This window comes from Copadichromis virginalis, linkage group LG4, assembly GCF_057382275.1.
Source record: "Copadichromis virginalis isolate Kocher_CV1m ecotype Utaka linkage group LG4, C_Virginalis_male_GT1.1, whole genome shotgun sequence".
In the NCBI taxonomy this organism is placed as follows: domain Eukaryota; kingdom Metazoa; phylum Chordata; class Actinopteri; order Cichliformes; family Cichlidae; genus Copadichromis; species Copadichromis virginalis.
In genome coordinates this window covers 35744316-35772309 of record NC_140621.1, presented here as the reverse complement: position 1 = coordinate 35772309, position 27994 = coordinate 35744316, and the positions used below count along the sequence as shown (strand labels likewise).

General features: G+C 46.3%; 1 protein-coding gene and 1 pseudogene across 3 annotated transcripts; one reads left to right on the top strand and one right to left on the bottom strand.

Moving 5' to 3' along the window:
- The first annotated feature begins 1554 nt into the window (after positions 1-1554).
- On the top strand, positions 1555-24828 carry LOC146712064 (uncharacterized). Of its 3 annotated transcripts, XM_085455195.1 has the most exons (5): positions 1558-1974; positions 13357-13951; positions 15261-15360; positions 17110-17180; positions 21097-21619. In XM_085455195.1, the coding sequence occupies exons 1-4, from the start codon at positions 1726-1728 to the stop codon at positions 17141-17143; spliced, it is 978 nt and encodes a 325-aa protein (XP_085311321.1). In that variant the 5' UTR covers positions 1558-1725; the 3' UTR covers positions 17144-17180; positions 21097-21619. The 3 variants fall into 3 exon arrangements, with proteins under 3 accessions (XP_085311320.1, XP_085311321.1, XP_085311322.1); XM_085455194.1 differs by lacking the exons at positions 17110-17180; positions 21097-21619 and adding an exon at positions 24031-24828 and having other exon boundaries at positions 1555-1974; XM_085455196.1 differs by lacking the exon at positions 17110-17180 and having other exon boundaries at positions 1563-1974.
- Positions 24829-26407: 1579 nt separating this feature from the next.
- LOC146712063 (GTPase IMAP family member 9-like) lies at positions 26408-27994 on the bottom strand (annotated as a pseudogene).

The window sequence follows — 27994 nt, the reverse complement described above, 5'->3', positions numbered from 1 at the left end:
AATTCCTGGCCTGCTGATGGACCCATAATGAACATGTGGCCTAATTATAGCAGGGGGGGTTTAGTGAATGTAGAAAATGGTAGTTTTACGGGTTTTAGAATTGTTTTTAGTAGAGAGCAAACATTTTATTACGTACATTTTAAGGGTGTTTTTATTTGTGCTCCCTGGCCTAGTAATAAACTGTTCCTGATCAGACCTGCTTCCTCGCTGTGCCCGTGGTATCTGACTCGCTTGCTCCCCCTTGTATTTTAAAGAATCTTTCTTTTTAGCGTGACATTCTGGCGCGACCGCTTTAGTGTCGCCGCGCGTTACATACACATGACAATAAACCCTTTAAATCTTGAATTGTTTATGCAGCCCAACAGGATTATTAAAAATATGTTTTAGAAAATAAAATGCATCGTTTCTCTGGGCTTGAACCTGAAGCTCGTTTTCTGAAGTGTTTCAGGAGAATTTAATAATCAGATTTTTAAAATGTGCTCTGCAGGTAGGAGATGTGTATGTTAAAATCTGAACTGCCACATTATTAGGTACACCTCGTTAGTACATCCATGAGACTCCGCCCTCAGAGGGACCAACAACCCCGCCACCGTCACATCACCCTGATGCTCAGGTTGAACTTCAGCGGCTCGTCTTCACCATACCTGCGTGTGAGCAGCTGCTGCCATGTGATTGGCTTATTGGTTCATTATTTAACAAGCAGATAACTAGGTGTGCCCAATCAAGTGTACGCACACCATTTATAACCTTTGAAACGTCTGCTGGTTGGCAGGCTTCTTGTCTGTTGTTTTAAATGTGGGAAACAAAAAACATTTAAAGATTTATTTAGTTAGAACACAAGTTGATCTTTATTCTCATCGTAAGCACCGCCGAACTTGATGTGCGACCATTAGAATGAAAGAGCAACAGAAAAGAAAATATTCAGTCATAAATAAAAAGAATAGATAATAATTCTGATAATGGCAGCGGAACAGATCCTAACAGGTATTTCAGACTCGCACTCTGACTGCAGGTATTGCACAGGAAATGCTCAGCACGTGACCGCTTAAAGCTGTTGTTCAGCCTGATGGTCGGGCTGCAGTCCGAGCAGAGCTTCCGGTGCCTTTGAATTCACTTTAAAGAAAAGAAAACTAAATGCCCACGCAGACACTAGGCTTGGGGCTTTGCTTTGGTAAGCAGCTTATCTGCTTGAAAATTAGCCCTCGATGCCTCTTTTACACCTTTGTTAACGACTTTTATTTTGAAATATCTAACTGGGTTTACATGCTGTTTGTAGGGTTGATAATTTTTGAAACCATTCTTCAATGCTGTGGTAGCCTGTGTGTCAGATAGTTTAAAGTTGTATAAGTCCTGTTCATTTGAACAAGAAGCCGGCGAGTTATTGTGCCCTACATGTCAGGTCTCTTATTTTGAAAAGTACAAACGACTGGTTTGTATTAAACACTCTGAACCCGCATTTGAGTTTTCGGTCTTTAATTTCGAAAACCCACTTGGAGTATTTTATTTTGAAGCAGATCCGGCTGCTGCCCGTGTGTGTGTGTGTGTGTGTGTGTGTGTGTGTGTGTGTGTGTGTGTGTGTGTGTGTGTGTGTGTGTCAGCTGTTGAGGTCAGATTGTGTGAGGAGGCGGGATGAGGCTCAGTGTGTGATCGCAGCCTGATTAACACACACGGTCCTCAGCCTCCTCTTGAACAAACACACACTCCGTGACTTTTCGGCTCTTCATCATGGACTTGGACCCCGCCGTCATCGTCCCCGCCATCCTCTTCACCGTCGTTGCCATTTATTTCGCTACGTCGCTCCTCAGCAGGAAGCCCGATGTCTCCTCCTCGTCTGCCGGGAGCAAGAGGTCCAAACTCGGGTACGGAGACGACCTTCTTCCACAAGGAGCTCTGGAAGAAGAGCCCGAAGCCTCCCTGCGACCAGAGCCTCCAGCTCCGAGCGTGGAGGACATTGGGGCGACCGAGACGATCCAGGTGAGCTCCATCGATGCTGTTATTGATCAGACTGGTGTTTGTTTGTTTGTTTGTTTTGTTTTTTTAAAGAAGCGGCTACTTTTAATTGATAAAACGCAGATCTACGAACCCGGGAAATGAACTTTAGTTCCAAAACTGATCAATAAGCAATAAAAGATGTAAGAAGTACAAACGAGACGCAGTTTGTAACTGCAGCCTGTCAGACAGGAGCCTTTAATGCCTCAGTCCTTCAGTTTCATCACCTGCGTCTGAAGAAGGCGGTACCAGATACTTTAATCATTTACTGTCACTTTATATAAACAGATGATTAAAAAGAGAATAACAGCAAACACCAGGTTATTGTTTGTCCACAGGAGACATACTCTCCCTATCTCCCCCTCCCTGTCTCTCTCTCTCTCTCTCTCTCTCTGCCTCTCCCTCCCCCCCGTCTCTCTCCCTCTCTCCCTCCCTCTCTCTCATATTGGCTCCTTTTCACTGGATAAAGTTCAGATAAACTTTCTCATTAAGGTAAAATGATGTTTCCTCTGTAACAGTTTCGGACCAAACGCAGTCGATCTGTGTTCGTGTGTTTAGGTTAACGGTGATTGGCTGAAAGCATAACTGGCAGATCAGACAGAGATGACAGGAAGCTGCTGTTTATTCAGTCTGATTATTGGAGGTGATGGCAGGTGCTCCTTTACGTCCACATGAACTTCCTGCTTGAATCGGTTTATTTTAGTGGCTGTTTGTTTTTGTTTTACATCTTTATTTATATCGACTAATCACTAACTAACATATTAGTTACATATCAGTGAAACTGCAGTTATCACAGACTGTATATGGAAAACGGACGTCGAGATACTGACTGTTGCCATCTTGGTTTTTTAAACCAAAAATAAAAGAAGGCTAACAATAGCAACCTTTAGCATTACTTTAGCATCACAAAACCTTATTATTATGTTACGTTGTGTTTTTCTATCATTCTGTCACTTCGCTGCTCTTGTTTGCACATTTGCACGGGCACTTTGTTTCTGCTGTCTGATAACAAAAAAAAAAAAGCTTCCTTAGATAGTTAGATAGTTTGTTTGTTTGTTTTTTCTTGTTAATTTATGTTGTAATTTATGTTAGGTCAGTCTGTCTTGTCTCTGCTAGCCAGCTAACTAGGCCTCTTAGTTAGCTAGTTTAGTGTTTTCTGTTAATTTATGTTGTAAATTTATGTTGCATGTAGCACCTTGGTCCTGGAGGAATGTTGTTTCGCTTCACTGTGTACTAACTGTATATGGTTGAAGTGACTATAAAGCCAACTTGACTTGACTACTTCTCAGTAACAGCCAATCAAAATCTAGCTCAGCCTTATTGGACAGTTTGTTGGTACAGGGACCTCACAGCAGACATATTATTGGTCACATGATGTCATTAACAATGCTCCCAACCGCACAAACAGGTCCAGAGGTCCAGCTCAGGTGAAGCTAGCAGATGCAGGAGCCTTAATGCCAACATTAAGCTCTCTCTCTCCCTCCTTTTGCATAAGTCGAGCAGCGTGTCAGGTTACATTTCACTGCAGGTTATACTTGTATAACTATGCGTGTGACGAATAAAGAGTCTTGAATCTAAATACAGTTTAAACAGGTGAGCTATAAACAGGTGTTGTGAAGGAGGAAACGATCCACAGAGGCCGACAGTTTGTGCATCGGGCTGTGAACATGTGTATTTCTGCAATAAAGGTTTAACATGGGAGCCTCTAGTGGACGTGAGAGGAACTGCAGCTTGTAGAGCTTCATTTGGATGTTTGGTTGCCCCAAGTTACCACCTGCTCTCCTCGAGCTACCTGTGTGTGTTGCTCTGTGAGTGATTAATAACCGTCCACCAGTAAACGGCGGGTGCACTCTGGACTGACGACTGGAGGCCCGATGCCCAAACATGGTCACCACCTTTTCCCTGTGATTGGTGGATTTGCTTGTGCACACTCTGACTCGTCTTTATGGAAATGTTGAACTGTTTTTGGGAGGGTGGAGTGAAATGCACACACAAGCTGTGGTGTTGGACTCGTTTGAATACCTGCTGATGTGAGAGCTGTTAAACATGCAAACCATCTGCCCGCCATCTTTAAACAGCCTGCAGAATGTGTAACAGGTCTCCGACTAACCGTCTATATTTGGTGCCAGACACTGACACCACCTATAGGAGGTGGGTGTGGCGCTGTGGCGTGGGCATGTTTGACAGCTGTGAGCTCAACCTGCTGATCCCACTTTTTTAAATCCAGCGACTCTGAGTTGCTGAGCCTCCTCTGATAACGTTACCCAAGCACACCGAGCTGCAGCTGTCAGGCTTACTGTACGACTGCCGCAATGCATCGTGGGCCATCTCACAGCGTTCATAAAGGACGTCTGTCTGAGAGCTGGAACACAGCGAGTGTTGTTTTCTGTGTGGGAGTGACAGCAGCACAGCCAAAGGGACACTGGCTGCACTTTCTATTTTACCTCAAACTTACATTCAGACAGAAGGAAGAAAGTTTGGGAATCAAACCCTCAGCCTTCCTGCTCCGTAGATGTGCTGTGGAAGAGTTTCCTGCTCTGACCGTTGGAATAAAACACTGTTTAGTTTGGATTATTTGACTTAGTCAAATGATCATTTTGTGGTGTTAGAGCTGGGGACCAAAACATAAGGAACATTATGTTTGGGAAATAATTATTCTAATTAGAATCATTTAAATATTAATTTAACATTTTACTGCCGCAGAGGAAAGAATTAAGACGTTTAGATTTATTCCAAGAAAATCCATGAAGAATATTCAAGTTTTAAAAACACGTGTTTTTATTTCACTGTCAGCTGATGCTTGTGCTGATTCTGATGTTCATGCAGAGACTAAACAGCAGAGCTTCGTCTCGTTCCTCCGGTGAAAGCTGCACAACGTGAGCTCACTCACATCTCCATAAACGGAGAGCTGCTTCGCCACGAGCGACACACTTTCAAAGAATGAGGAAGGAGAGGAAATGTTAACCAGCTCTGAAGAAACAACTTTCACTGTTGACTTTGAGCTAAAGATGTTTCCTCTGTGTCCACGTGTTAAACGAGAAGCAGCACTTTTTCCAGCCCGAGCACATCAGCTCAATAAAAAACTCTTTATTGCATTAATCTGGGCACAACGCGCTGCTCTCTCTGTGTTTGCCTTATCTAGGCTGCAGTCTGGATGGAGGTGGAGTAACGTTAACAGAAGGATTAGTCCAACATGCTAAGCAGAAACATGTCACAGAGTCACGCCGGCTGAACAAGAAGGAGAAATCAGGCTGAGACGCATGAAAACAGCTCTCGGCCAGATATGCCACTCGCTGCTAGAAAAACTGACCTGCTGATAGTGAAAACTCAATTTTATTTCACAACAACAGTCGCCTCAAAGTGCTTTATACTGTAAAGTAGACCCTACATACAGAGAAAAACCCAACAATCATATGACCCCCTATGAGCAGCACTTTGGCGACAGTGGGAAGGAAAAACTCCCTTTTAACAGGAAGAAACCTCCGGCAGAACCAGGCTCAGGGAGGGGCGGGGCCATCTGCTGTGATTGGTTGGGGTGAGAGAAGGAAGACAGGATAAAGACATGCTGTGGAAGAGAGACAGAGGTTAATAACAGATATGATTCAATGCAGAGAGGTCTGTTAACACATAGTGGCTGAAGAAGAAACACCCAGTGCATCATGGGAATCCCCGGCAGCCTACGTCTATTGCAGCATAACTAAGGGAGGATTCAGGGTCACCTGGTCCAGCCCTAACTATATGCTTTAGCAAAAAGGAAAGTTTGAAGCCTAATCTTGAAAGTAGAGATAGTGTCTGTCTCCTGAATCCAAACTGGAAGCTGGTTCCACAGAAGAGGGGCCTGAAAACTGAAGGCTCTGCCTCCCATTCTACTTTTAAATACTCTAGGAACAACAAGTAGGCCTGCAGAGCGAGAGCGAAGCGCTCTAATAGGGTGATATGGTACTACAAGGTCACTAAGATAAAAAGAGCCGAGGTTTCAACAGGATGTGCTTGAACTCTGGGAGGAAACAGTCACAACGTTTGGTGTTTCAGGAACAACTATACATGAAATCAAACACGTGGGACTCTCGTCTTCTTTGGGTTTTATCAAACTGAGCAGCAGCGAGTCGTGGAAGCTGTGAGCCGTTCTCTCCAGCCTGACATACCTCTGCTGGTATTTCCCCCGGCCTGGCGCCGTTCCTGCCTCTCCTCCTTCCTCTGAGGCCTGCTCGGCTCTGGCTCAGTACTCCTCTGCTCCACAGAGCTGCTGGCTGGGCATCAAATCCGGGACAAAACAATGTGGTGATTACACTGAGCTTGGCACCGTCACCCTCACCACCACCGCCGCAACCACACCCTGTCCCCGCCCGGCCTCTGAGAGAACTTCCTGGTGTTTATTGGTTGTAGCTGCTGGCGCTGGGGAGGAGTTTGCTCTTTATAGCACCACCAGAGCCTGAAACAGAGGATGTGAAAGGGCCGGTCTCAGCGATTGGCCTCACACTCTGAATCTAAATGTTTGTCTCACAGATGTTGGTCTGTATGAGATGAAGTAAGATGATCTGTGTGAGAGGACACGGTGGAAGCGTCTCCGTCGTAAATGGAGGTGGAGTCAGCAGCTGAAGTGGCGATAGGGCAGCGAGCAGGAGGATAACAAAGAGTCTGTTCACACAGAGGCTGGAGCGCTCGCCTCGGCACGCTGCCCTCAGCTGAATCATACTGGGATGAAATTTATGGGAAGACCTGCAAATGACAACTGTAGCCAAGCAACCATCTCCAAAATCAGTGGAGCAAGAATTCTTATATCAGATGAGACCAAATCACCTGCAGTCTGTAACATCCACGTGGCCCAGCTGGTGGATTGACTTTATTCTGATTAATTACGTTTTTCTTTTTCATTGTAAACTTTATAATCTCATATAACAGAAGAGCAGAGCTGTGTTCACAGCGTCCAGCTGCCTTCAAACAACACCAATAAGCCCTCATTAACATTTACCTGCTGTGGCTCCACTGTAACATTACCTGACAGCTTGAAGTAATCAGCTGACCCATCCACCCACCCCGACCTCCTCCCTGTCTCACCGAGCTCCTCGTCTGCTGTCAGAGCTGCTGTATGCGGTTCAAAGAAAACCTGAAGGCTTGTTTTGTAATTTGCAGGTGTAAGAAACTGTTTAAGAAAAGAAGCAAAGCAAAGCTTGGAGGTTGAAACGTTTGCATCGTGTGTCCGACGTCTGAGTGATCTGTCCGGTTTGCTCAGGTAGCTCAGTGAATTCCCCACATGCCAGCTGAGCTGATGCTTCCTCTGCGCCTGTTATGGAGCTGAAATGGCTTTTAGGAGCACAGCACTCAGTGTAATGTTACAGATATGCTTAGCAGGACGTGCTCTCAGAGGTGGTGAAGGCGGCGGTGACTGAGCCTAATCCACAGTGGAAGAGCTTGTTTTCCAGAATCCCAGCTTCAGCCTTTGTACGTTCTAAGTTCTTGCAATCATATCTTATAATGACTGTTAATGAGTTTAGAACATGGTCCCAATTAAAGAGCTCACAATCCTAATTTGGTGTCATAATCTGTTCTGACTGAATGAATGCAATCGCTCGTTTGAAGTCGGGCTACGAACAGAAAGCAGAAAACCTCCCGTAGCAAACGTCTCATCCCTTCACTGCATATTCATATCAAAAATAATCTGTCGATAGAGTTTAAGTCGTGTAAGTTTGATGGTTTATGTGCCGATGGTAAATTGGTCACACATTAACTTTTGTGCTGCCTGGTAGATACGTTCTCCAAATTAGGAAGTTGATGTTTGTTGCATGAAAGGACACCGCTGCACACAATGACCTCATCACTCCTTTAACAAACTGTTTTCTGGTTTAGGCCCGGAGTCCAAACAGGGCCCGTCCTCATCGTTCTGCTGACTCACAGAGCGATTTAATGAGCTGCATTTAGCACCGTGGGTATTTCAGTGATTCAGAGCTCAGGAATTCAGAGGAAGAGACCCGTGTTTCCGGCTAAACAGATGCCATGCCAGTGTGAGGCTGTGATGGAGGGCTGCTGTGAGGTTAAGACAAGCGTGCACCAGCTGTCTCTGTGGTGAGACCAGCAGACTGTGGGGTCTCTCCGGGTCAGGGCGAGACCGATGGAGCAGAGCGGGCCTAAAATCACAAAAAAGATTTCTGCCTCCATTTCTCTGGGCTCAAGATCGGTTAATACTCATAAAAATGGCCATTTCCTAGAAGACGTGTCACATTTTTGTTCATATGATCCAAACCTTCTAGTTCAGGGGCTGTTATGGTCCGCCTCATTACAACACTCAGACTGTGACACATCACTGTCTGACTGACGTTTGCTGGATGTTTGCTTTCTAATCTTTGATTTACTACTTTGTCATTTTGATTTAACATCCTATAAACTTGATGTACCTTATGACAGCGGTCCCCAACCCCCGGGCCTCGGACCGGTACCGGTCCGTGAGTTGTTTGGTACCGGGCTGCGAGAGTCGAGGCTCAGGTGTGAAATGTCTGGTTTTCAGGGTTTTTATCGGTTTTCAGCGTTATTTTGTTATCGTTTTTGTCGTTTACTCGGTTTTCCTGGGTCTTTTCACGTGTGTTATGAATAAATCTTCTTTTTTTCGGTACTGGTACTGGTTTTATTTTGTTGTATTTATCCGCGACACCTTAAAGACCGGTCCATGAAAATATTGTCGGGCATAAACTGGTCCGTGGCGCAAAAAAGGTTGGGGACCGCTGCCTTATGATACCTCTCTGTGAAAAAGCTTTGAGGTCAGAGGAGAATGGACAGACTGATAGGAAGGAAACGGAAACTCTAATAGTCTAAGGAGCTTGGAAAGAAAAGCATCTGGACTTCTTTAGGTTGCTTGAAGACGTTTCACCTCTCATCCGAGAAGCTTCTTCATTACATTCAAGGTATGTAGAAGAGCATCTCTGAACCTTGAAGCAGCAGAACACCACACAACCGTGTCACTCCTGTCAAATTCAAATTCAAATTTTATTTGTCACACACACACAACCATACACAGTATGACATGGGGGTGAAATGCTTGTAGCTGTACAATGCCCGACCATTAAATGACAGAAGAAAAGTTTTACAATATTTACAATTTACTACAAAAATTTACAAATTAACTTAGGAATTTACAGTAAAGAATGTGCAAATAGCAGAAGAGATTATAAAGATAAGGATTATAAATTATAGGAATTATAGGATTATAGGAAATGTGTGGTGACGTGTGTGAGAGTCCAGTCTTATAGTGACGTGTTTGGGAGAGTCCAGTCCTACACCTGGTTCAGGCCCCGAATAGCCTGGGGGAAGAAGCTCCTCCTCATTCTCTCTGTTTTGGCCTTAAGGGAGCGGAAACGCTTCCCAGACCTCAACAGTGAGAAGAGTCCATTGTTGGGATGGGAGAGATCCATCATAATCTTCCTAGCTTTGGACTTGCACCGCTTGGTGTAGATGGGCAGCAGGTCAGGGAGCTCTGATTGAATGATGCGTTCTGCCGAGCGCACCACCCTTTGCAGATCTCGTCTGTCCTGCTTGGTGCTGTTCCCAAACCAGGTGCAGATGTTTGCCGTCAGGACGCTCTCGATGGTGCAGGAGTAGAAGTTCTTGAGCACCTTCAGTGGCAGATGGAAGTCTCTAAGTCTTCTGAGGAAGAAGAGACGCTGACGGGCTTTCTTAACCAGGGTGTTGATGTGACAGGACCATGACAGGTCCTGAGTGATGTGGACACCCAGGTATCGGAAACTGTCCACTCTCTCCACTGGCGTGCCACTGATGATGAGGGGTTTGTAATTCCTCGCCTGCTTTGTAGTGAAGTCCACGATCAGCTCCTTAGTCTTGCTGATGTTTAGGAGGAGGTTATTCTCCTGGCACCAGGTCTCCAGGTTCCTAATCTCCTCCAGGTAGGCCGTCTCGATGTTGTCGGAGATCAGGCCCACAACAGCAGTGTCGTCAGCAAACTTGACAATGGAGGTGGTGTCGGATGTGGCTACACAGTCATAAGTGTACAGTGAGTACAGCAGGGGGCTTCAAACACAGCCCTGAGGCACTCCAGTGCTGAGTGAGATGGAGGGGGAGACTTGTTTCCCACCCTCACTGATTGGGGTCTGTCTGTGAGGAAGTTGAGGATCCACTGACACAGTGATGAGCTGAGTCCTAGATCCGTCAACTTGGTGAAAAGCTTAGAGGGAATTATTGTGTTGAATGCTGAACTGTAGTCCACGAACAGCATCCTAACATAATTCCCTCTGCCAGTGTCCAGGTGACTCAGGGATGTGTGGAGCAGGTGAGATATGGCATCGTCTGTGGAACGATTAGTCCGGTAAGCAAACTGAAGTGAGTCGATGGTGGGAGGAAGTGAAGAAGTGATGTGATCTCTCATCAGTCTTTCAAAACACTTCATCACAATTGAAGTCAGTGCTACTGGACGGTAGTCATTGTGGCAAGCGGGCTGTTGTTTCTTTGGAACAGGGACAATAATGGACTGTTTGAAGCACGTGGGAACCACAGCTTGGGCCAGGGAGAGGTTGAAGATCTCCGTGAACACCGGCGCTAGTTGATCAGCGCAGGCTCTAAGGACCCGGCCAGGGATTGCATCTGGTCCTGCTGCCTTCCTGGTGTTCACCCTCCTGAAGGTGTTCCTCATGGCATGCTCTGTGATGACGAATGCATTTTCTTCACTGGTGCACTCCGAGCGCGCGCAGCCGTTTGTTGTTTTAATTGCTGCGGCATCGAAGCGAGCATAAAACGTGTTCAGCTCATCAGCCAGTGAAGCATCGGCATTCATCATTGAAGAAGCTGGTCGTTTATAGTCCGTTATAGTCCGCAGTCCTTTCCACAGGCTCCTAGAGTCGCACTGTCGTAGCTGTGACTCTAGTTTTTCCCCGTAGCTCCGCTTTGCCTTTCGGACCGCGCTGCGCACGTTGTAGGACGCAGCCTTGTATAGGTCCATATTACCGGAGACGAGCCCTTCATCGTAGGCAGCGGTGCGTGATCTCAGAGCGTCGCGGATGTTTTTATCCACCCACGGCTTCTGGTTGGGAAACGTTCGGATGATAGTTCTTTCTGCTGTGTCGTCCGCTAGTTTCCCGATAAATCCCACAACCGCTTCCGTAAACATGTTGATGTCATCAGAGCTGCGCCGAAACATGTCCCAGTCTGCGTCATCCAGTGCGTCCTGCAGCGCGGCCACCGATTGGTCCGTCCAGCGAGCGACCTCCCTCCTGATTGGTGGTTGCTGCTTTAGCCTTTGTTTGTAAGCAGGCATGAGGAAGATGGCGGAATGGTCCGATTTTCCAAATGCCGGCAGGGGTTGAGCCTTGTAACGGTTCTTGAACGGGGTGTAGCAGTGGTCTAATGTCCTCGTGCCCCGGGTGGGGCAGTTGATGTGCTGGTGAAGGTTGTGAAATGTCCGTTTGAGATTCACTCTGTTAAAATCTCCCATAACAATGAGTGCGGCATCTCGGTGAAGTGTTTGTTGATGTGTGAGAGCCTCATGTAGCTCACATAAGGCAGTGTCCGAGTCCGCGTGAGGCGGAATGTAAACAGTGCAGGCAATGACCGCAGTGAATTCCCGAGGGAGATAGAAAGGGCGACACTTAACGATCAAAAGCTCCAGATTGGGCGAGCAAGAGCGTGTGAGTGGGGAGATGTTTGTGCTGTCGCACCATCTGTTGTTCACCATCAAACACACTCCACCACCTCTTTTCTTCCCCGACTCCATTGTCCTGTCCATGCGGTAAACCGAAAAGAACCCCGTCGGCTGCACGGCGTGGTCTGGTATCGCTGGGTTCAGCCAAGTCTCGGTGAAGCAGAGGAGGTTGCAGTCCCGAATGTCTCTCTGGAACTTGATTCTGGCTCTGAGGTCATCAAGCTTGTTCTCGATGGATTGAACATTGGCTAGCAGGATACTGGGCATGGGTGCGCGGTGTGCGCGAGCCCGTAGCCTGTTCCTGATGCCGGCTCTTTTACCTCGAGGCCGTCGCTTAGGGTCGCGTCCTTTGTTCTCTCTCAGGATCTCCTTTGGCCAGGTTGGGTCCGGAGTTCAATCTTCTGTCAGTGTGAGCAGGAAACTGAGGGTTCAGTTCACACACCAACAGAGGAAGATGTTTGCTGGTCTGATGAGTCACATTCAGACAGTCAGTTTGGAATCAACATGACAGCATGGATCCATCCTGCCTGTGCTCCGGCCGCTGCTCGTGTGATGGTGTGGGGAGGTTTCAGTACCAGCTTAGTATGGTTTACACTGCCCGAGTGTTGCTGCTGGCCGTGCCCATCCCTGTATGACCTCAGGCCAGCTCCAGGTCTCAAAGCTCAGATCATCTTGGACTGCTTTCTAGAACTCGGCAATGAGCTCACTGTACGCAGTCACAGATCTCAGTTTAATAGAGTTCAAAGTTCCTTCGTCTCCATAAAGCCTTCCAAGTGTTTGGTTTCTTTAACCCCTGGAGGGTCCTAGAAAAATGCATACACTATTGGGCTTAGAGCCACAAATCGACCCAAGACCCTCCAGGGGTTAAGGCCACAAGCGCCTCCTAAAGACGAGGACAGGAGGAAAGCTTGGATGGTGGTATGGCAGAGAGGCTGAGGCAGAAACCAGATCTGCTGCTTGGATGTCGATGTGTGCAACCTCAGCACAGACAGGTGCAACAGTAGAGCCAAATAGGGAGGTCAGCCGCTAGAGATATACCTGGGTATATATAGTACATAGTGTACATACTGTACATAGCTGTATGGATGAGCTGCTGGGTGTCAAGGAAGGGACAGGTTAGCTGAGGAGGGTTTTATTTGTCCCAGTGTTGCTGTGGAGGTGCTGCGAGTGACAGTAATGACCTCCAGATGAGTTGGTCTGTGCAGAGGTCATTACAGGGAGTCCACATGTGTCCAGGTATTTTTCATTGCTGAAGTATAAGTCTTCCTTCAAGTCTGGCTGATATTACATTTCTCTGCTTCATGAAATTCTTGTTTCATGGCGGTTGTTTGGTTTTCCTCTGCGGCCCAGATTCAAAGCATCTGGGTTCGGTTCCCCGAGTCAGCAAAATCCAGCGCCAGTGAGATTTGAACAAGCAAGACAATATTTGCACATTGACGGGTTAACTGTGCTCTTACTGTGTAATAACGGTCTGTAATCCTAAAAAACATTTTGTAATAAAGGTCTTTAAAGTTATCAAAAACCAGCCTTCGTGAAATCTGTTTCATTTTCTCAAAAGCAAAAATTACTTTGAATTACAGGATGACGTCATTCATAAACTTTCCCAAAGCAGATTCCAGACTTCAGCAGGTTTATCGGGTTTATCTCAGTTTTGACAGTCGGCGAGCTGCTCGTTCAACTGTGACGTCCACTGCTGTGAACTGTTTTCATAATCTTTCTCTTTTCAGGCTGTCCCAGAACCACAACATGTCCCAGAACCAGCGCAGATATCAGAAGCTGAGCCGGAAGCAGCAGAAGATCCAGAGGTCACAGAAGCAGTCAGAGCACCAGAACCTGTGGCAGAACCAATAAAAGTGCCAGAGACAAGAGCAGAGCAACCACCAGCACCAGAAGCAGTCCCTGAACCAACAAAAGAGCCAAAGTCTGTTCCAGAATCAGTCACAGTATCAGAACTTGTCTCTGAAGCTGTGTCAGGCCCAGAACCTGTTCTCGAACCAGATGAAGCACAAGAAGCAGCAGCAGTGTCTGAACCCATACCAGGCTTGGTATCAGGCCCAGAACAAGCTGCAGAACCTACCCCAGAGTCCAAACCTGTAGCAGAGCCCTTATCAGAACCAGACAGGTCCCCTGAACTCATATCTGAACCCAAAACTGTCCCAGAACCTGTTACTGATCCAGAACCTGTGCTCGTGTCTGAAGTGGCAGCCCAGAAGTCCGCGACTGAACCCGAAGAACCGCTTGAGCAGATTCCCAGACCCAATGAAGGTCTGACAGAACCATCGCACAAGCAGGAACCAGAACCAGAGACCATCCTGGATGATGGTAAGTCTGCTAGCTGGACTGTGCATTTCTACTCTTCTGTCTCTGTTCAGAGAGGTTTTGGTCTTAGTTGACCTCGGTGGACCACATGAGTCCAGAACTGGTTTTATTTCTTGGCCAAGGACTGCCTAGTGTCTAAGTTTCCAGTAATTAAATATTAGGAGCACCCCGAGGCTCTATCCTGGGGCCTCTTCTGTTCAACATAAATTTGAAAAGCCAAACTTGTTAAAAAACCTGTTCAATAATTCAGTACAGCCTGTGTACTGATTTCTTTAGTGAAGAATGATGGTTCCTCAATTTCGCTTTATTTATTTAGCGCCAAATCACGACAACCGTTGGCTCAAGGGCTCCTGAACGTCTCAATGCCAACACCTCAAAAACATTTGCTTTGAACAGTGACATGTGGTGTAACATGTATGTGACAATGACATTGGTTCAGTATATCTGCTGCTAAAACAGACTAAACGTGCTGAAAGTTTGAACCCGCTGTGAACACTGAAGCTCCCACATACGTGCTCTGGGTTTACGTGTCAGCTTCGTTTACACTGAAGACAATCTTTGAGCAGAAAACTGAGGCCAGCAGCTGCGCGTCACAGATAAGTCACTTCCAGGAAACATTAGGAGTGTACACAGATGCTGGGCTACTGAAATACAACGTGTGACCCAGAGGAATATATTTTAGAACAGCTGATTTGCTGTTAATGAATCAGCAAGGAGGAAATCCGGCTACTCCCTGTGATCACTGTGACCTGCAAGTCTGGATCAGTATCCAGGTTCATGCATGATGCACAACCGTGCTCCGTGCGGCCGGCTGTCGACGCTGGCTGAGCCAGAGCGTGGTTACTGTATCAGCCGGCGTGCGTAGAGGTGAAGCAGCCATCTGCTGCAGGAGGATGATACTTAATCTTGAACAGGCAGCAAAGCTCTTGGCGTGCAGGCTGACGGCTCGCCATATGACCTCCAAGCTGTCACGCAGCAGCTGGAGCGACAGGTGCGTTTGTGTGCTCGGAGGTTATTGCTGCACAAATACAGTGGCAGAAATGATCAACCACAGACTGCAGTGATGTGACCGCTTGGACTTTGCTTCTAAGCTCTTTTAAATCTACAGTAAGAACTTTTCACCAAAACTGTGAGTCCTGCCGCTCTCGTTACTTCATGAAAGAAAACAGAGATGCACTTTAGTTGTTAGTCACTCAGCAAATGAATATAAAGAATAAAAAAAAGAAAAATCTTGTATTGTCAGTATGAGCTGATGAGTTAGAGCTGACATCAGCCAGATGCTAACATGTCTGCGCTCCCTCTGCTGTTCCAGATGTGGCTGCAGCTGCTGATGTGCTGAGCTTCACCCCGGGAATGAAACAGAGTAAGATGGCAGTGCTGATGACCCAGGAGGACATGGAGGAGGAGCAGAGGTTGGTTTCCTGGCTGACAGTTTCACTGCATGCTAACACTGACCTTGGTGCTGTGTGCCGTGATCACGCTGTTCTATCCTGCATGGACGGGTCGGCTGCACGGAGCAGCCAAAGCTGATTGGCTCCTTAAACCTTTCTGACACTCGGCGTGGAAGATTTGATGGAAGAGCTCAGGAAACAAAAAACAGCTGTGGTTTCATTTGAACTCATCAGGTTTTAATTAACCAGCTATTGTATGGATGTGGTTAGAGAGCTGTCTCTACCAGCACGTGGCTCAGTGTGGACAATGCTGTGTGTCAGTCGAATGCTGATTGGTTAAAAGTGGGCGGGAACAGGGAAGGGCGTGACGCCATGAATGGGAGAAGCAGGAAAGGTGGAGACTTGAACCCACCGACAGTAAACGGCTGCTTCGTGTAGACTGGGCTCGGTGTGGAACCAGAACCATGGCCTCCCTTTGCACCACCTCAGGTACACCTTTGTCGTACCTGTGCTGGGAGCAGCTCTGCCTCTTGAGGCTCTTTACACACTCCTGTGTTTCCATCCCAGCAGAATTTTAACTGAGGCAGCTGATTATTCAAATCGAGACTTTTGCCGAGGACTCGGTCCGTCCTCGCTGGAGCGAGAGAGCGCTCTGGTTCGTACATCCAGAGCAGCTTCTGTCTCCTCCGTTCGTGTCTGTTCTACGCGTCCTGAGGCTGACGCTGTCTGAACGCAGTGTTATGTAATCTGCTGCTACATGCTGTCTGTGCCCGTCTGTGAGCCTGCAGCTGGACGGAGTTCCCGTTGCTTCTTTGTTGAATCACAGTTAAGTAGAGAAGCAGCCTGCGGACGAAAGTCTGGCAGATTTCACCGTTTTTATTTTCTGCTCTTGTCGGTGTGGGGCGTGCTCGTCTGCAGCGCTCTGATTGGACACTGGAGCTTTGTGTGGCTTGGTGCTGCTGCTGCACTGTGTTCCTGGAGCAGGGGAGGCCTCTCTGTTCTCAGTTTGCTGAGAGAAGCTTGTGCAGAATCCTCGCCGAGCATCTGTTAAACTCTGAATGTTTGCTTCCAGCTGCGCAGTGACCTTACCTTTGTGTTCAGTCTGACCCCAGCCTCGTCAAACACCTGGAGGCCAAAACCTTCTGAGTCAGGAGAAACTCGAGAAAGGGCGAGTCCCTCCAGACTGAAGGTCGCTCCTCACTGTGGGACACAGAGGCTTGCACAAAAGATGCTAACTGACCACAAACAGTCATTTTTCTGTCCTCTTGTAATCAGCTGTCATGCATCATGTGATGGATCTACGTTAGTGCATGAGGTGTCTGCATGCAGCTGCTGCATGCAGAGAGATGGGCGTGTTTCAAAGACAGATACAGCCAGCGCTGCAGTTTGTTTTGCACAGGTTTGGGTCAAAGTTCATCCCTGATTGGTCCCAGTCCTGCTGCAGCAGCCTGATGCGTCCTGTACTGGGACTGTTGCATCCTTATTCATCAGAATACATGTTGTGCATACTGGGAGGATCACCATCATGTGACACCTGTGATGTGCTGCTCTCACTTATAATTTGGTTATGACGCCGCGTGCATGTGTCTGATAGCCGTGTTCAGTTACACACAGAATCGTGATCATCAAACTTTTCATTTAAGCTTCTTTTTATATCCGCCCCTCCTGGAATATCCCAGCATGCACCAACCTTTTTTTTCTGGAGAATTTGCACGTTTTTCTGGATTGTATGAGTGACGTGTCTGACAGCCTCCACCTTTATCTTTCCAGGATAGAGCTCACGTCTGATTTTACCTCTCTGTAATCAGCCTCAGCAGACTCAGTGTGCTAGGAAGGAGCTGGTAAGGAGAATATCCCCTCCCTGAACCCTCAGCCCTGCCCGTCCTTAATCACCCCTAACGCTGCAGCACAGATAGACTGACGCCGACATTCACAGTGAGAAACAGAGCAAATGCAGCCAGTTAGATCAAAGCGTCCAATAAGAAGCTATAAACTGATTAACGTCTGTCCTGCAGAGCCGACAGCAGCTGCAGGTTTGACGTCTCTCATCTGAAGTTTCTTCAGGAGAACAAACATGTTGATCAAAGCAATTAAATGTGCTGGAGGAACATAATTAAAGAGCATCTGTAATAACTGCAATGATTTGATTATTTGAGTCAATCTGCAAAATGACGATAAAAATAAACTCTGAGAATCAGCGTTTACAGAAGCCGTCGTGTGATTCGCTTCAGCTGCAACATTAAAAGAAAACAGAATGTTACTAAAGGGATATTAAAGCCGTGCGTGTAGCGCCATTGTGGTACTTCTTTCACTGTGACCGTGGAGTCTCCTCCGTGGGGAGGGTCTGTGTTTGTGTCTCCCGTGGACGTTCGGGTCCAGCTGCTGGTTGGGTCCCTGCTGACACTGAGAACATGTTTTTGTGTTTTCTGCCCACGAGTGGGCGTGTCCCAACTTTTAATCGTTTCCTGTCTCTGCAGTGAGATATTCTGCATGAGGTGCTGATGACTGATTATTGATTGGTCTATCCCTGCGGCTGATGCTCCTCCCTGTTTCACGCTCATTCCTCTGCTGTTGGTCACATGGTCTGTGTTTACACCAGCCCGCCGCTCCAGACAGCGGCTGCTTATCCTCTTATCATTATTGTCCTTCACCGTCTGCTAACAGGAAGCTCAGCCCCGCCCCTTTAACCTCCCAGCAGTGTACCAACTGAGTGTGACCCAGCAGGGACAAAAGGCGGCTGATGTGGGTCACATGTTCTCTGTGGGGATAAAGGAGACGCTCCACCTCCAGCTGCAGCAGGAGCGCGCTCAGTGTTGTGAGGCTTCACGAGCTTTTAATCTAAAAGAAAAGAGCGCCGGGGTCACGTGACCACGCTGGGGCTGACGTGAGTTTCCCAGGCTCCAGGGTTGGACGAGCTCTGGGAGCATTTTCACAGACGTGTGATGGGAACTCTTTGAGTCATGTGAAGAAGATCAGGCTTGGTGCTGCAGTCACAGCGTGGACGCGTCCTCAGACTCCCCTTCATGTGATTCGGTCCTGCTGTGCGCTGCCTTCTTTACCTCAGACAGGTGAGATGCTCCTCTTCAGTCCAGCCGCTGACCTCAGACACACAGCTTTCATTATCTCCGTTACTTCAGGGCTACTGCCTGTTTATGGAGGCAGAGGTGTGACTGAGAATCATTGGATTTGGTTTTTATTCCTGGTTCATGTTTCCTGCCAGCCCGTCTCTTTGTCCTGCGAGTATCCGGTCATCTCTGATTCAGTCTCCAGCTTTCACACACACATTTCCTGACCTGCATAAACTACTGGAACACTTGGTTGCAGAGGCCACAGTAACTCGATTTTACTGTTCGTCTGCCTCACAGACGAGTGGAGCTGCAAACTTTGAGAAAAGGCCTGAGAGCAGACGTCACAGCTGCTGCCTCGTCCGGAGCAGTTTAATTTCTGGGTGTGGACTTTGATATCACTGCTGCTGTGATTCTAGCAGCGGGCTGCCAGACTTCATATCAGCCTCCTGCAGAAACTGTGCAGCGTCAGAGCAGGGTTACAATGATTCAGACGGGGTCCTGGAGGCGCTTAAACACATCCATAAAAATAGAGGTTGAATCATTTAAGCCAAACAGTTCAGCGCTTTATCCAAAGCACAGGAAACCGTGGCCCATAATTAACGGTTGCTGTTATGGAGAAAACGAGCAGTTTGATGGAGAGTCCTCCGCCTGCGTCTGAGCTCAGTTTCTTTTTTGGACTTTTCCACTGCGCGCAGCGTGGAGCTCACCAGCGCCCTCCTCTGGTCAAACACACCACACATTCAAAAGAACCATAATAATACCTCATATTAGTATAATCAGCTGTCACACAGTCAACGTCAGCCTGGACCAGGACACTGTGGAGTTCCCCACCCCTGTCATATGGAGTATTTTATTCCACGCCGACCGTGACGAGGGGCTGCTGAAGCAGAGAGCGTTTCTAAACGTGTTAGTGACGCATGTTCAGGTGCTGTTGAAACACAATACAAGCTTTACTTGTTCCACGTCCTTCCTGTCGCGACCCCGTGGGGATTTATGGGGATGAAGCGCGGGTCGTTTCATTGCTTCAGTCGTGGTGAATGTGCAGCACTGTGGACTCGCCATCTTTATTTTGACCTGTGGGAACTGGACGACTGTCATCAACATTTTTTCCTGTTGAATTTTCTGTATTCTGATCCAGGTGAATAAATAATTCCCGGGTGGAGGTGTGTTCTGTAGCTGGAGAAACACTTCTGAGAACTTTGCTTTGTGGCTGTAGCCTGAGGCAGCAGCTGCTGTCTCACCTGTGCAGGTGAAGCGTCGCTGTGGACCGGCTGCTCATCGAGCGCTCGCCTCTGCTCGTTTATTTCTGTCTTCGCTCTGGTCTCGTCACATCTGTCAGCTTCTGTCCAGCTGTGCTGCTCGCCTGCTAACCCTGCATGCTGCCTGCTACGGCTCAGCTAACGGTGAGTGCCGCCCTTTGCTTCACCTGTCAGGAGAGCCGTCATTAACCATGTTAGGCAACGTGTCCATGAGTCGAACTAGTTAACCTAACTGACCTCTGACTCTGGTCGCCTCGATCAGCTGGAGTCACTCGTGAAGGACTTTCCACTGAACTGTTAGCTCAGGCTTCCCGGTGACCGCTCAGCAACCTGCAGTCAAGGAAACGCGTGTTGTCTCCGACTGGAGGGTGACTGTTGCCTAGGTTACATCAGCCCCAAAGTGCTGCACCTAAAACCTGTGTGTGTTTTATGTTCTGGTAGCAGACCTCTGCAGTCTCCTGTGGTTCGCACTCAGTGTTGCCAACTCCCCAGTAAGGAAAATCGCTATTGGTTGTCCTAAAAGTCGCTAAATGACGTCATCGCCTAATTTGCATAATTGGTCATGCTAATCTAATTGCACCTATGTTGTTGGAGAGAGAAATAACATCGTGGAAGAGACATAAAGGGAGTAAAAACGTCCTAAATGCATTTAGAGTTTATTTAGAACTACAAATTAAATTTCTTTTAGCAATTATTGTTTTTTAATGTCACAATTCCAACCCTGCTCCTTTACCCGGGCTTGGACCGGCAAAAGTGACCCGAAATAGGCACTCTGGGAGAGTTACTCTGTGTTTGTGTTTATAAGTAGTTTTAAACCTTGTGATCCACAAAACAGCATAAGAGTAAAAGAAGAACTGACTGCGTTACAGCACCCGCTGCTTGTTGAGAGTAAAAGCCATACGCGCTTTCACGTCTGAAAACTCGCTAAATATAGCGACAGAGTCGCTAAATTGGCAACACTGTTCGCACTGGATCAGACTGCAAACACCAACCACAGGAAACAGAACATTTGCTTTCAAAGTAAAAGTTGTGCCTTATCGCTGTAGCCAACACATTTCATGCAGCTTTTACTCTGAAGGCGAGCTCTGCCACAACAGCTCAGTGAGTCGTTGACGACTCGTTGCAAGTCGGCGACTTCTATGCAAACTACGAGGCACCAAAGCAACCTGGAGGAGGTTTTCGGTGCAGCACCGTTTACTTCTCTGCCCAAAAAACTTCAGCATCTATAAACCTGAATATTCGAGTAGAGTCAGTGTTGGCGTTAGCATCTCTCAGAGCTGAGGTGACTCCAGAACAACGTCACGTTAAACTGCGCTAACTCTGGTGCGTGTTAGCGTCACCGGGTTTAGATTTTCAGACGGTTTGAGTCATTTTTACAAGTTTTCCTGTAGTTGTGATCTCAAACTTGTGTTTTCTTTGTGTTCTTACAGCTGATCTGTGAGGATGAGGGGCTCTGAAGAGATGAGATAAGACCCTGCAGGAAGTCCTACTTTCTTCTCTTGTTGTTGAGTTTTGAGGTTTGAGCTGCTTGTGAAAAGCAAACGTCTTCACACCAAAGTGCCTTCAGGAGTTTCTTTTCCGTCTGCTTTTCGTGTCCAGCTTTTCTGAAGCAAACAAATTAATTATGTGAGTGAATGTTAATGAAGTTAACCTCAGTATAACCTGGTTCTCACTGCTGGTTTCAAATGAAGAAAGAAAATTAGACGACAAGCTGCAATAAAACGTTCCTGCTGGCTTCAGTGTTCAGTTGTGATTTTAAAAGTTAACCATGAAATAAAAGCGTGAAACATGTTGTTGATTCTTTCTGATCTTCATCCATCCATCCATTCGCTTCCGCTTATCCTTTTTCAGGGTCGCGGGGGGCGCTGGAGCCTATCCCAGCTGTCATAGGGCGAAAGTCTTTCTGATCTTTGTTTTGTAAATTCTGGATTATTAAAAGTACTTTTGCCCATTCTTGATGTTTGTTTATTCTTTCCTGTTTCCTGTTTTTGCTTCAAAGTTTAGGTGGAGCTGACAGAGACAACAGCACCATCAGGTGGTTGTTTAGAGGCAACATATGAAAAACTAAAAGTGTAACCACAGACGACACAAAAAATGAAAGTCCCTCCAAATATGGCAAACCTGCATTAAGATGTCCTCTGGCTGTAAGAGGTCAGGAGGTGAGCCTGCTGCTCAGCTGATCTCTGAGCTCGTCCAGCCTGTCGGGTTGATGAGCTCAGAGATCTCTCACTGAGAATTTAGGATCAAAAGTGATGAGTGACGAGTCTGGTTTCAAAATATCAAGATGCAGATGATTGAAACGCTCCTGTTTTATCTCAGCCTCAAGACCTAACAGAGGAGGGGCAGACGAAATACTGTCAGCTTACAGCCACTGCTGGGAATCATCAGTGGAAACACTTTCAGAGACGTTTGCAGTGCCAGAGTCTTTGGACTGGTTTCATTTAGCTGGATGTGTGTTGGAGTTAAAACTGCTGATTAATGAAGAAAATCAAATTTTGATCCACATGCAGTAACATCTGAAAGATTCTGATTGGCAGCCTCATTTTTCAGCCTGACGATGATCCCATACACACTGCCAGCGCAGTGAAAGCATGTCAACACACAGTGGAGCACTATCAGTCATGGATGGGCCTCCCCAGAGCTGGAGCTCAGCATTCCTGAAGCAGTGCGGGGACCAATGTTCCCCCCAAGCTGCGCGCGTGCACAATTCTGCACTGCTGCACGGCCTCTGCACACAGAAAAAAATCTACCTGAATTGAAATTAAAATAAATGCGTTAACAATTCTGTTCTTCAGTGTTAGTCAGACAGTGACTGGCTGCTCCTGTACGGGATCAGAACGATGCCGCCTTATCCCACATTCGTATATATGCAGCCAATCAACGTTGACAGGCTATGACAGCGTCCTTATGTGCCGACACCGCTGTTTTAGCGAGCAAAGCGGCGTGTAGTGATGCGCGAATCATGAACGAATCGTTCAGTACTCGAGAATCACTTTACTGACTCGTGAATCATGATTCACAAACCCAACTGACTCACTGACTCATCCCTGTTGCTGTTAGCAAACTCATTTCATTAGTAGAAATGTATCTAGCTTATAATTAAAATTGTGGAGAAAAACACAACATCCAGTTTCTTAACAAAAACATTTCTGCTCTGAACATGAAGAAAAAACCCTGAGTAGAAGCTCGCATCAGGACAATCGCTCCTCAGTTCACAGTAGCATCGCTCTGCTAACTAAGTGTAGTCAATGGTTTTGTTGTGTGTCAGAACAATGAGGCGCCTGCTGAGTGTCACAGGTGTTACAGCAGTGACACATCTGCTGCTGTCAGGCCTGCAGGTATCAGGCTGTTGTTCTCCTTCATCTCATAGTGGACAGAAATTATTTTTTGGAGCGGCACAAATAATTTGTGTGGCATCAGATTTGATGCAGAACAGCTGATTGTTCTGTAAATAGTTTGAAATGTTGGTTTAAAAAACGCCTTGACTGCATTTTTAGGTAAACAGCTGCAAAAAACCTTGTTGTTTGCATTACTCAGTTACTTTTTTGAAGAAGTAACTATATCATTACCTGCCCAACATTGGTCATTATTTACTGTATTTTGCAGAGTTACAGACTCTCTAACAGACCACAGACTCAGAAGTCAGAGCTTTATAAAAAGAAAAAAAAGAAAAGAAAGAAAGTTGTGTTTTCAAAATTGGAGTTCAAGTTATTTTTACTTCCAATAGTGTTAACATGCTGCACAGGTCATGAACAAGATTTTTTTAAATTTTCATTGTAAGTGGGCTAAAGCAGTTAATTAAAAGTAGTGTAACATAAATGTAAATGCTGTAATTTGATTATTTTAATGAACCATGCATGGATTCGATGCTGGCGTGACCGTGTGCTCACGTCTGCTGTTGCTCACTGTGGTCCAAGTGTCCGCTCAGGGTGTTTGTGTGTTCAGACACATGAAACATTAGAGGGAACATTGGTAGGGACATCCTGAGGCAGAAACATCCAAAGAAGAGCTCTGAACGTCCTTCAAGAAGCCTGGAGAAGAGATCCTCAGAGAGCTGAAGGATGATGGTGCTCACACCAAACATTCATTGTCAAGCTCGTTGGCTGAAGACTTCAGCGCAGTACTGTCTAATGATGTGCTACCTGGTTGCTAGCTGCAGGCAGCTATGTAAGGCTCAGATGGTGCAGATGGTGAGACTGTTAGCTGTTTGCAATAATCTGGTTCATTCATATTGAAATCATTCAGTGAACATCCAAACCCACTATCTGAAAACACCTGAGCGAGGATCAACAATAAAAACGATCCTGGAGGCTAAACTGTTAACCGTGTGTGTGTGTGTGTGTGTGTGTGTGTTGACATCCCAGGGTGCAACAGGAGCAGCTGGCGGCCATCTTCCAGCTGCTGAAGGCGAACCAGGAGGTGACGGAGGCCGACATAGAGGAGCAGCTGAAGCTTTACTCCCTCTGAAACACGAGAGACGCCATCGATCTGTCCACTCAGGAAGTCTATCACCATGACCACCATCACCAGCATCATGTCTCCAGACTGCAGCTCGCCATCTGTCAGACTCTAGGGACATCACTTCCTTCCAAAGCAATGCTAGGCTAAATTGTAGTAGCAGTTTGAAGAGCGCACTAATGGAAGCTGGCAGGCTTCAGATTCATATTCATGGCAGACACGTGAGTGCGGCGGCGTCCTCGTGACGTTTCCCCTCAAACCGCTTCATTGGCTCTCGTCTGAGAGCTTCTGACGTCACCAAAGACCAAAAAAAGAAACAGTGTGTGGGATGATTTCAGCCTCAAAGCTCACTGAACTCTTTTCTACGTTAACTCTGTAAAAAACATTTCAGTGCTCATTAACAAACATTTTTCAAATATTTGCTGCAAATATTGTTATTTTAAAATAATATTAATGGAACATTTTTGCATCAAGATTGTCATGAAAACAACTTTTTTTCCGTCCACCGTTCATTTTTTATTTCATAGTTCATTTAAAGCATTTATAGTATTTTTAATTAGTTTTCATAATAATAATAAAAATGTCCCCAAGTGTCCCCCGAGCTGTGATTGGCCTCCTACTCAGGTCTGGCTGCTTCTTCTTCTGTCGCTGTTTTTCTGCACTGGAGCATCTGCAGTCACAATAAAGCTGTTTGAAATCTCGCAGTTGAGTGAAGTGTTATATTTTCCTGCAGGAAACGACAGAACACGCTGGGATGATGTACTGTAAGGCCGGCTTTTGTAGTCCATCCTGTAGACAGTGTAGTTTCAGCAGTGCAGACATGATTAAGGAGTCCAGCGTAAAAGCAGTCTGCTTCTCCTTTCCTGAGTCCTTTTAAGTCTCTCCTTCACACCTTTCCTTCACTCCATGGCCTTTTCCCACTGTGTGGAAACTGATCTGGAAAAGGAGACTTGAGTTCATGTCGGGGCAGCTGGATCAACTCACAGAGAGAAACATCAGTGCCACCTAGTGGTTAATGGTGAAACTGCAGAACAACAGGCTCAGCAGCAGAGGCTTGTTTGTTTGCAGCTGCAGGCTGTGTTTCCTCCTGTGAGCAGCAGAGGGCAGCATTTAACTAAACCACACAGGTTCAGGGCTTCACCTCTGAGACTGTGAGCAGAAACACGCTGTGCTTCCTGTTCGAGCTCTCTGCTCTTTCCTCTCACCCTCCCTTACTTCATTTTTCAGCAGAGCCGTCTGCCTTTGATTCCCCAGCATCTAAGGCTACGTCTAGGCTAGGCTAGGCTACGACGTAGCCCAAGGTGACGTCCCCACAGCAGGTTAAATACCTGGGACTCTCCATGATAGAGGTGAAAAAAACACAAAGATATTTTTGTGATTCGTTTGATTCGAGTATTTTTAAGCTGTCAAGTAAGAGTTTGATATAAAAATCTCAAACTGAAGGACCAAATCCAACCCTTTGGACATTTTAAAGTGGACATGAACAACGACATGTAGAAAGGAAAATTCTCAGCATGGATCTCTGCTCTGTAAAATGGTCTGTGAAGCTGGATTTAGGAAATAAGTGTTAAAGTTAACCCGACAAGGAAAATGTCGGTCGAGTGAACCACGGGGTTGTCGAACTGAAACAGGCTCTCCTGCACACAGTCCTCATTTATACAGTTCTCTGCAAACCCGAACATCACGGCTAACAGGAGGACATACCTGTTCCAGCACAGCCAAACATCGAAGAACCACTTACTGCTAAAGGGACTGACAGTGGAAGTGGGCACTGGCTCCTTGGTTTCTTAACATGAAGCTTATCATTGCAACACAAAAAGAGACCTCCTTAGTCTGCTCTGCTCTAATGTTAGTTTCCATGTTTTCCACTGAGTTAGCAGTTCTGTCACCAGCTAGCTTACATGCATAGTAAGTCTATTAACAGCAAACAACCAACCGGTTGCTGTCACATTCTGTACTGACACAAGGTGGCGCTGAACATGTTGTACAAGCTTTAACTTATTTCACTTATTATACACCCATATCACTTTTTCTGGAGCTTAAATATTTTCCCCTCCTCTCCTGCTTGTAGCTGCTGCAGTCTGCACAGCAACCCACCAAAACCAGACAGTAGAACAGACAGGAGAGCTGACGTTAGAGGTGACAGCATCCACAGCGACACTGAAGTGTGGAGAGGTCTGTGATCACGTGCTCCACCCTAGTAACACTACAATCTCAATATCAAAGCACTGCTTCAGGTAATAAATGAAAAATGCAACATAACAGAAATTATAAATTATATTATTTTGATTTTTATTACTTTACACAGTTTTTAAAGTGATTTAAATGCTACAAAAAGAGCAATCACAAGCTCCCAGAACAGCATCTTCAAACAGCAAAACATGGAGATAATAAATTCAATGTGCAAATTTGAAAGCTGACAGTAACAGATGTTTGGCTTCTATGATTTTTCTTTTTTAAAGAGCAATTTTGGAGGATGATGTTCTGTTTCAGGTTTGTTTCCCAGTAAAGTATCTGGAGGTACCCAGTAATCTTGTGGCTCTCCCCTCCACCAACAACTGCTAATTCACTGGTGATTATTTTACTGTAAACTACTCTGCAAACCACTGAAAGTTAGATGTTTTTAAAGAGTTTAGAGAGCTCAACCAATCAGCAACCAGAATACAAACTGTACAGATGTCCCTTAGCTTGTGATAAAAGACAGAAACATCTTGTGAGGTTGAGGCACAAAACGATGATAACAGTCATTGCTCAAGACTTTCTACATTTGAAGCAATGCATGTTCAGGGATTGTAACATCTAGTCCTGTTGCTTAAAGCACAAATATCCCTTACAATATGAAAAGGTAAAAAAAGAAAAAGAGACCTGGTTGCATGAACATTACACCGACTCACTGCTGCATCATGTGGTACAAACTGGTATTAGATGAAAATACAGCCCAGGTCAAATCGTCACGGTAACGAGCCATCGTGGCCATTCCTTTCATTTTTAAAGGTTTGAATCTGTTTTTGAAACATTTTACAAAAAGCTAAATCAATTAAAAACTCACTTTTTGCAGCATTTCTCAGTGAGCGTTTTGGCCTTCATCGCTAAAGCTGTTGTTCCCATCAACAGTACTGAACCCCCTAAAGCTCCCAGTAAAGCTCCCGATGTAGACGTCAGCTCACCACCTCCAAGTAAATATCCCCCCACAGATCCCAAAATGATTCCCACCAATCCAGTCCTTTCCAGAAGCGCACGCCTGCCTGTTGTTTATGCTGTTTTTGGTTTTTCGTCCTGCTCGTCCAGTTTTCCAGCCTCTTGGAGCATGTCAGGAGTGTAGAAGTAATCTTTTCCCATCGGTGTTATCTTCTTCAGCAGCTCGGTGACCTGAGCAGGACTTTTGTCTTCAATGTTAAAAGCAAAATATCTCCACTGGCACTGCTCAATGAGTTCTCTGAAATCCTTACTCTCGATCATAGCCTCCTGTATGTTAGCTTCATAGTCTTCATCTTCATTTCTATGGGTGAACACCACTGTTGTGTAGGCCAATGCACGTCTGCCAAAGGTGCGCACAAAAACCTCCAGTACCTCTAATTCTTCAGAGGTGATCATACCGAACCTCAGCACCAGCAGGAACACATGAGGACCAGGACTGGCAAGATCAATGGATCGCTTGATCTCGTTCACCAGCTCATCTTCATGTTTTCCAGGTTTAAACAGACCTGGAGTATCAACAACAGCCACTTTTTGACCTTCCACAGTGCTGTGGGATTTCTGTGTGCGATCTTTGGACGAATCCTTTGAGGTGAAAGTCTCTGTGTTCCCCATGATGATGTTTCCTAGAGTACTTTTACCAACCCTGGTCTTCCCAAACAGCACGATCCTCAG

Excerpts from the sequence above, each read along its gene's own strand:
- LOC146712064 (XM_085455194.1), top strand. The coding sequence starts at position 1,726 with ATGGACTTGGACCCCGCCGTCATCGTCCCCGCCATCCTCTTCACCGTC. Across the intron at positions 1,975-13,356 it reads GGGCGACCGAGACGATCCAG|GCTGTCCCAGAACCACAACA; the intron begins GTGAGCTCCATC and ends TTCTCTTTTCAG. Across the intron at positions 15,361-24,030 it reads GACATGGAGGAGGAGCAGAG|GGTGCAACAGGAGCAGCTGG; the intron begins GTTGGTTTCCTG and ends TTGACATCCCAG.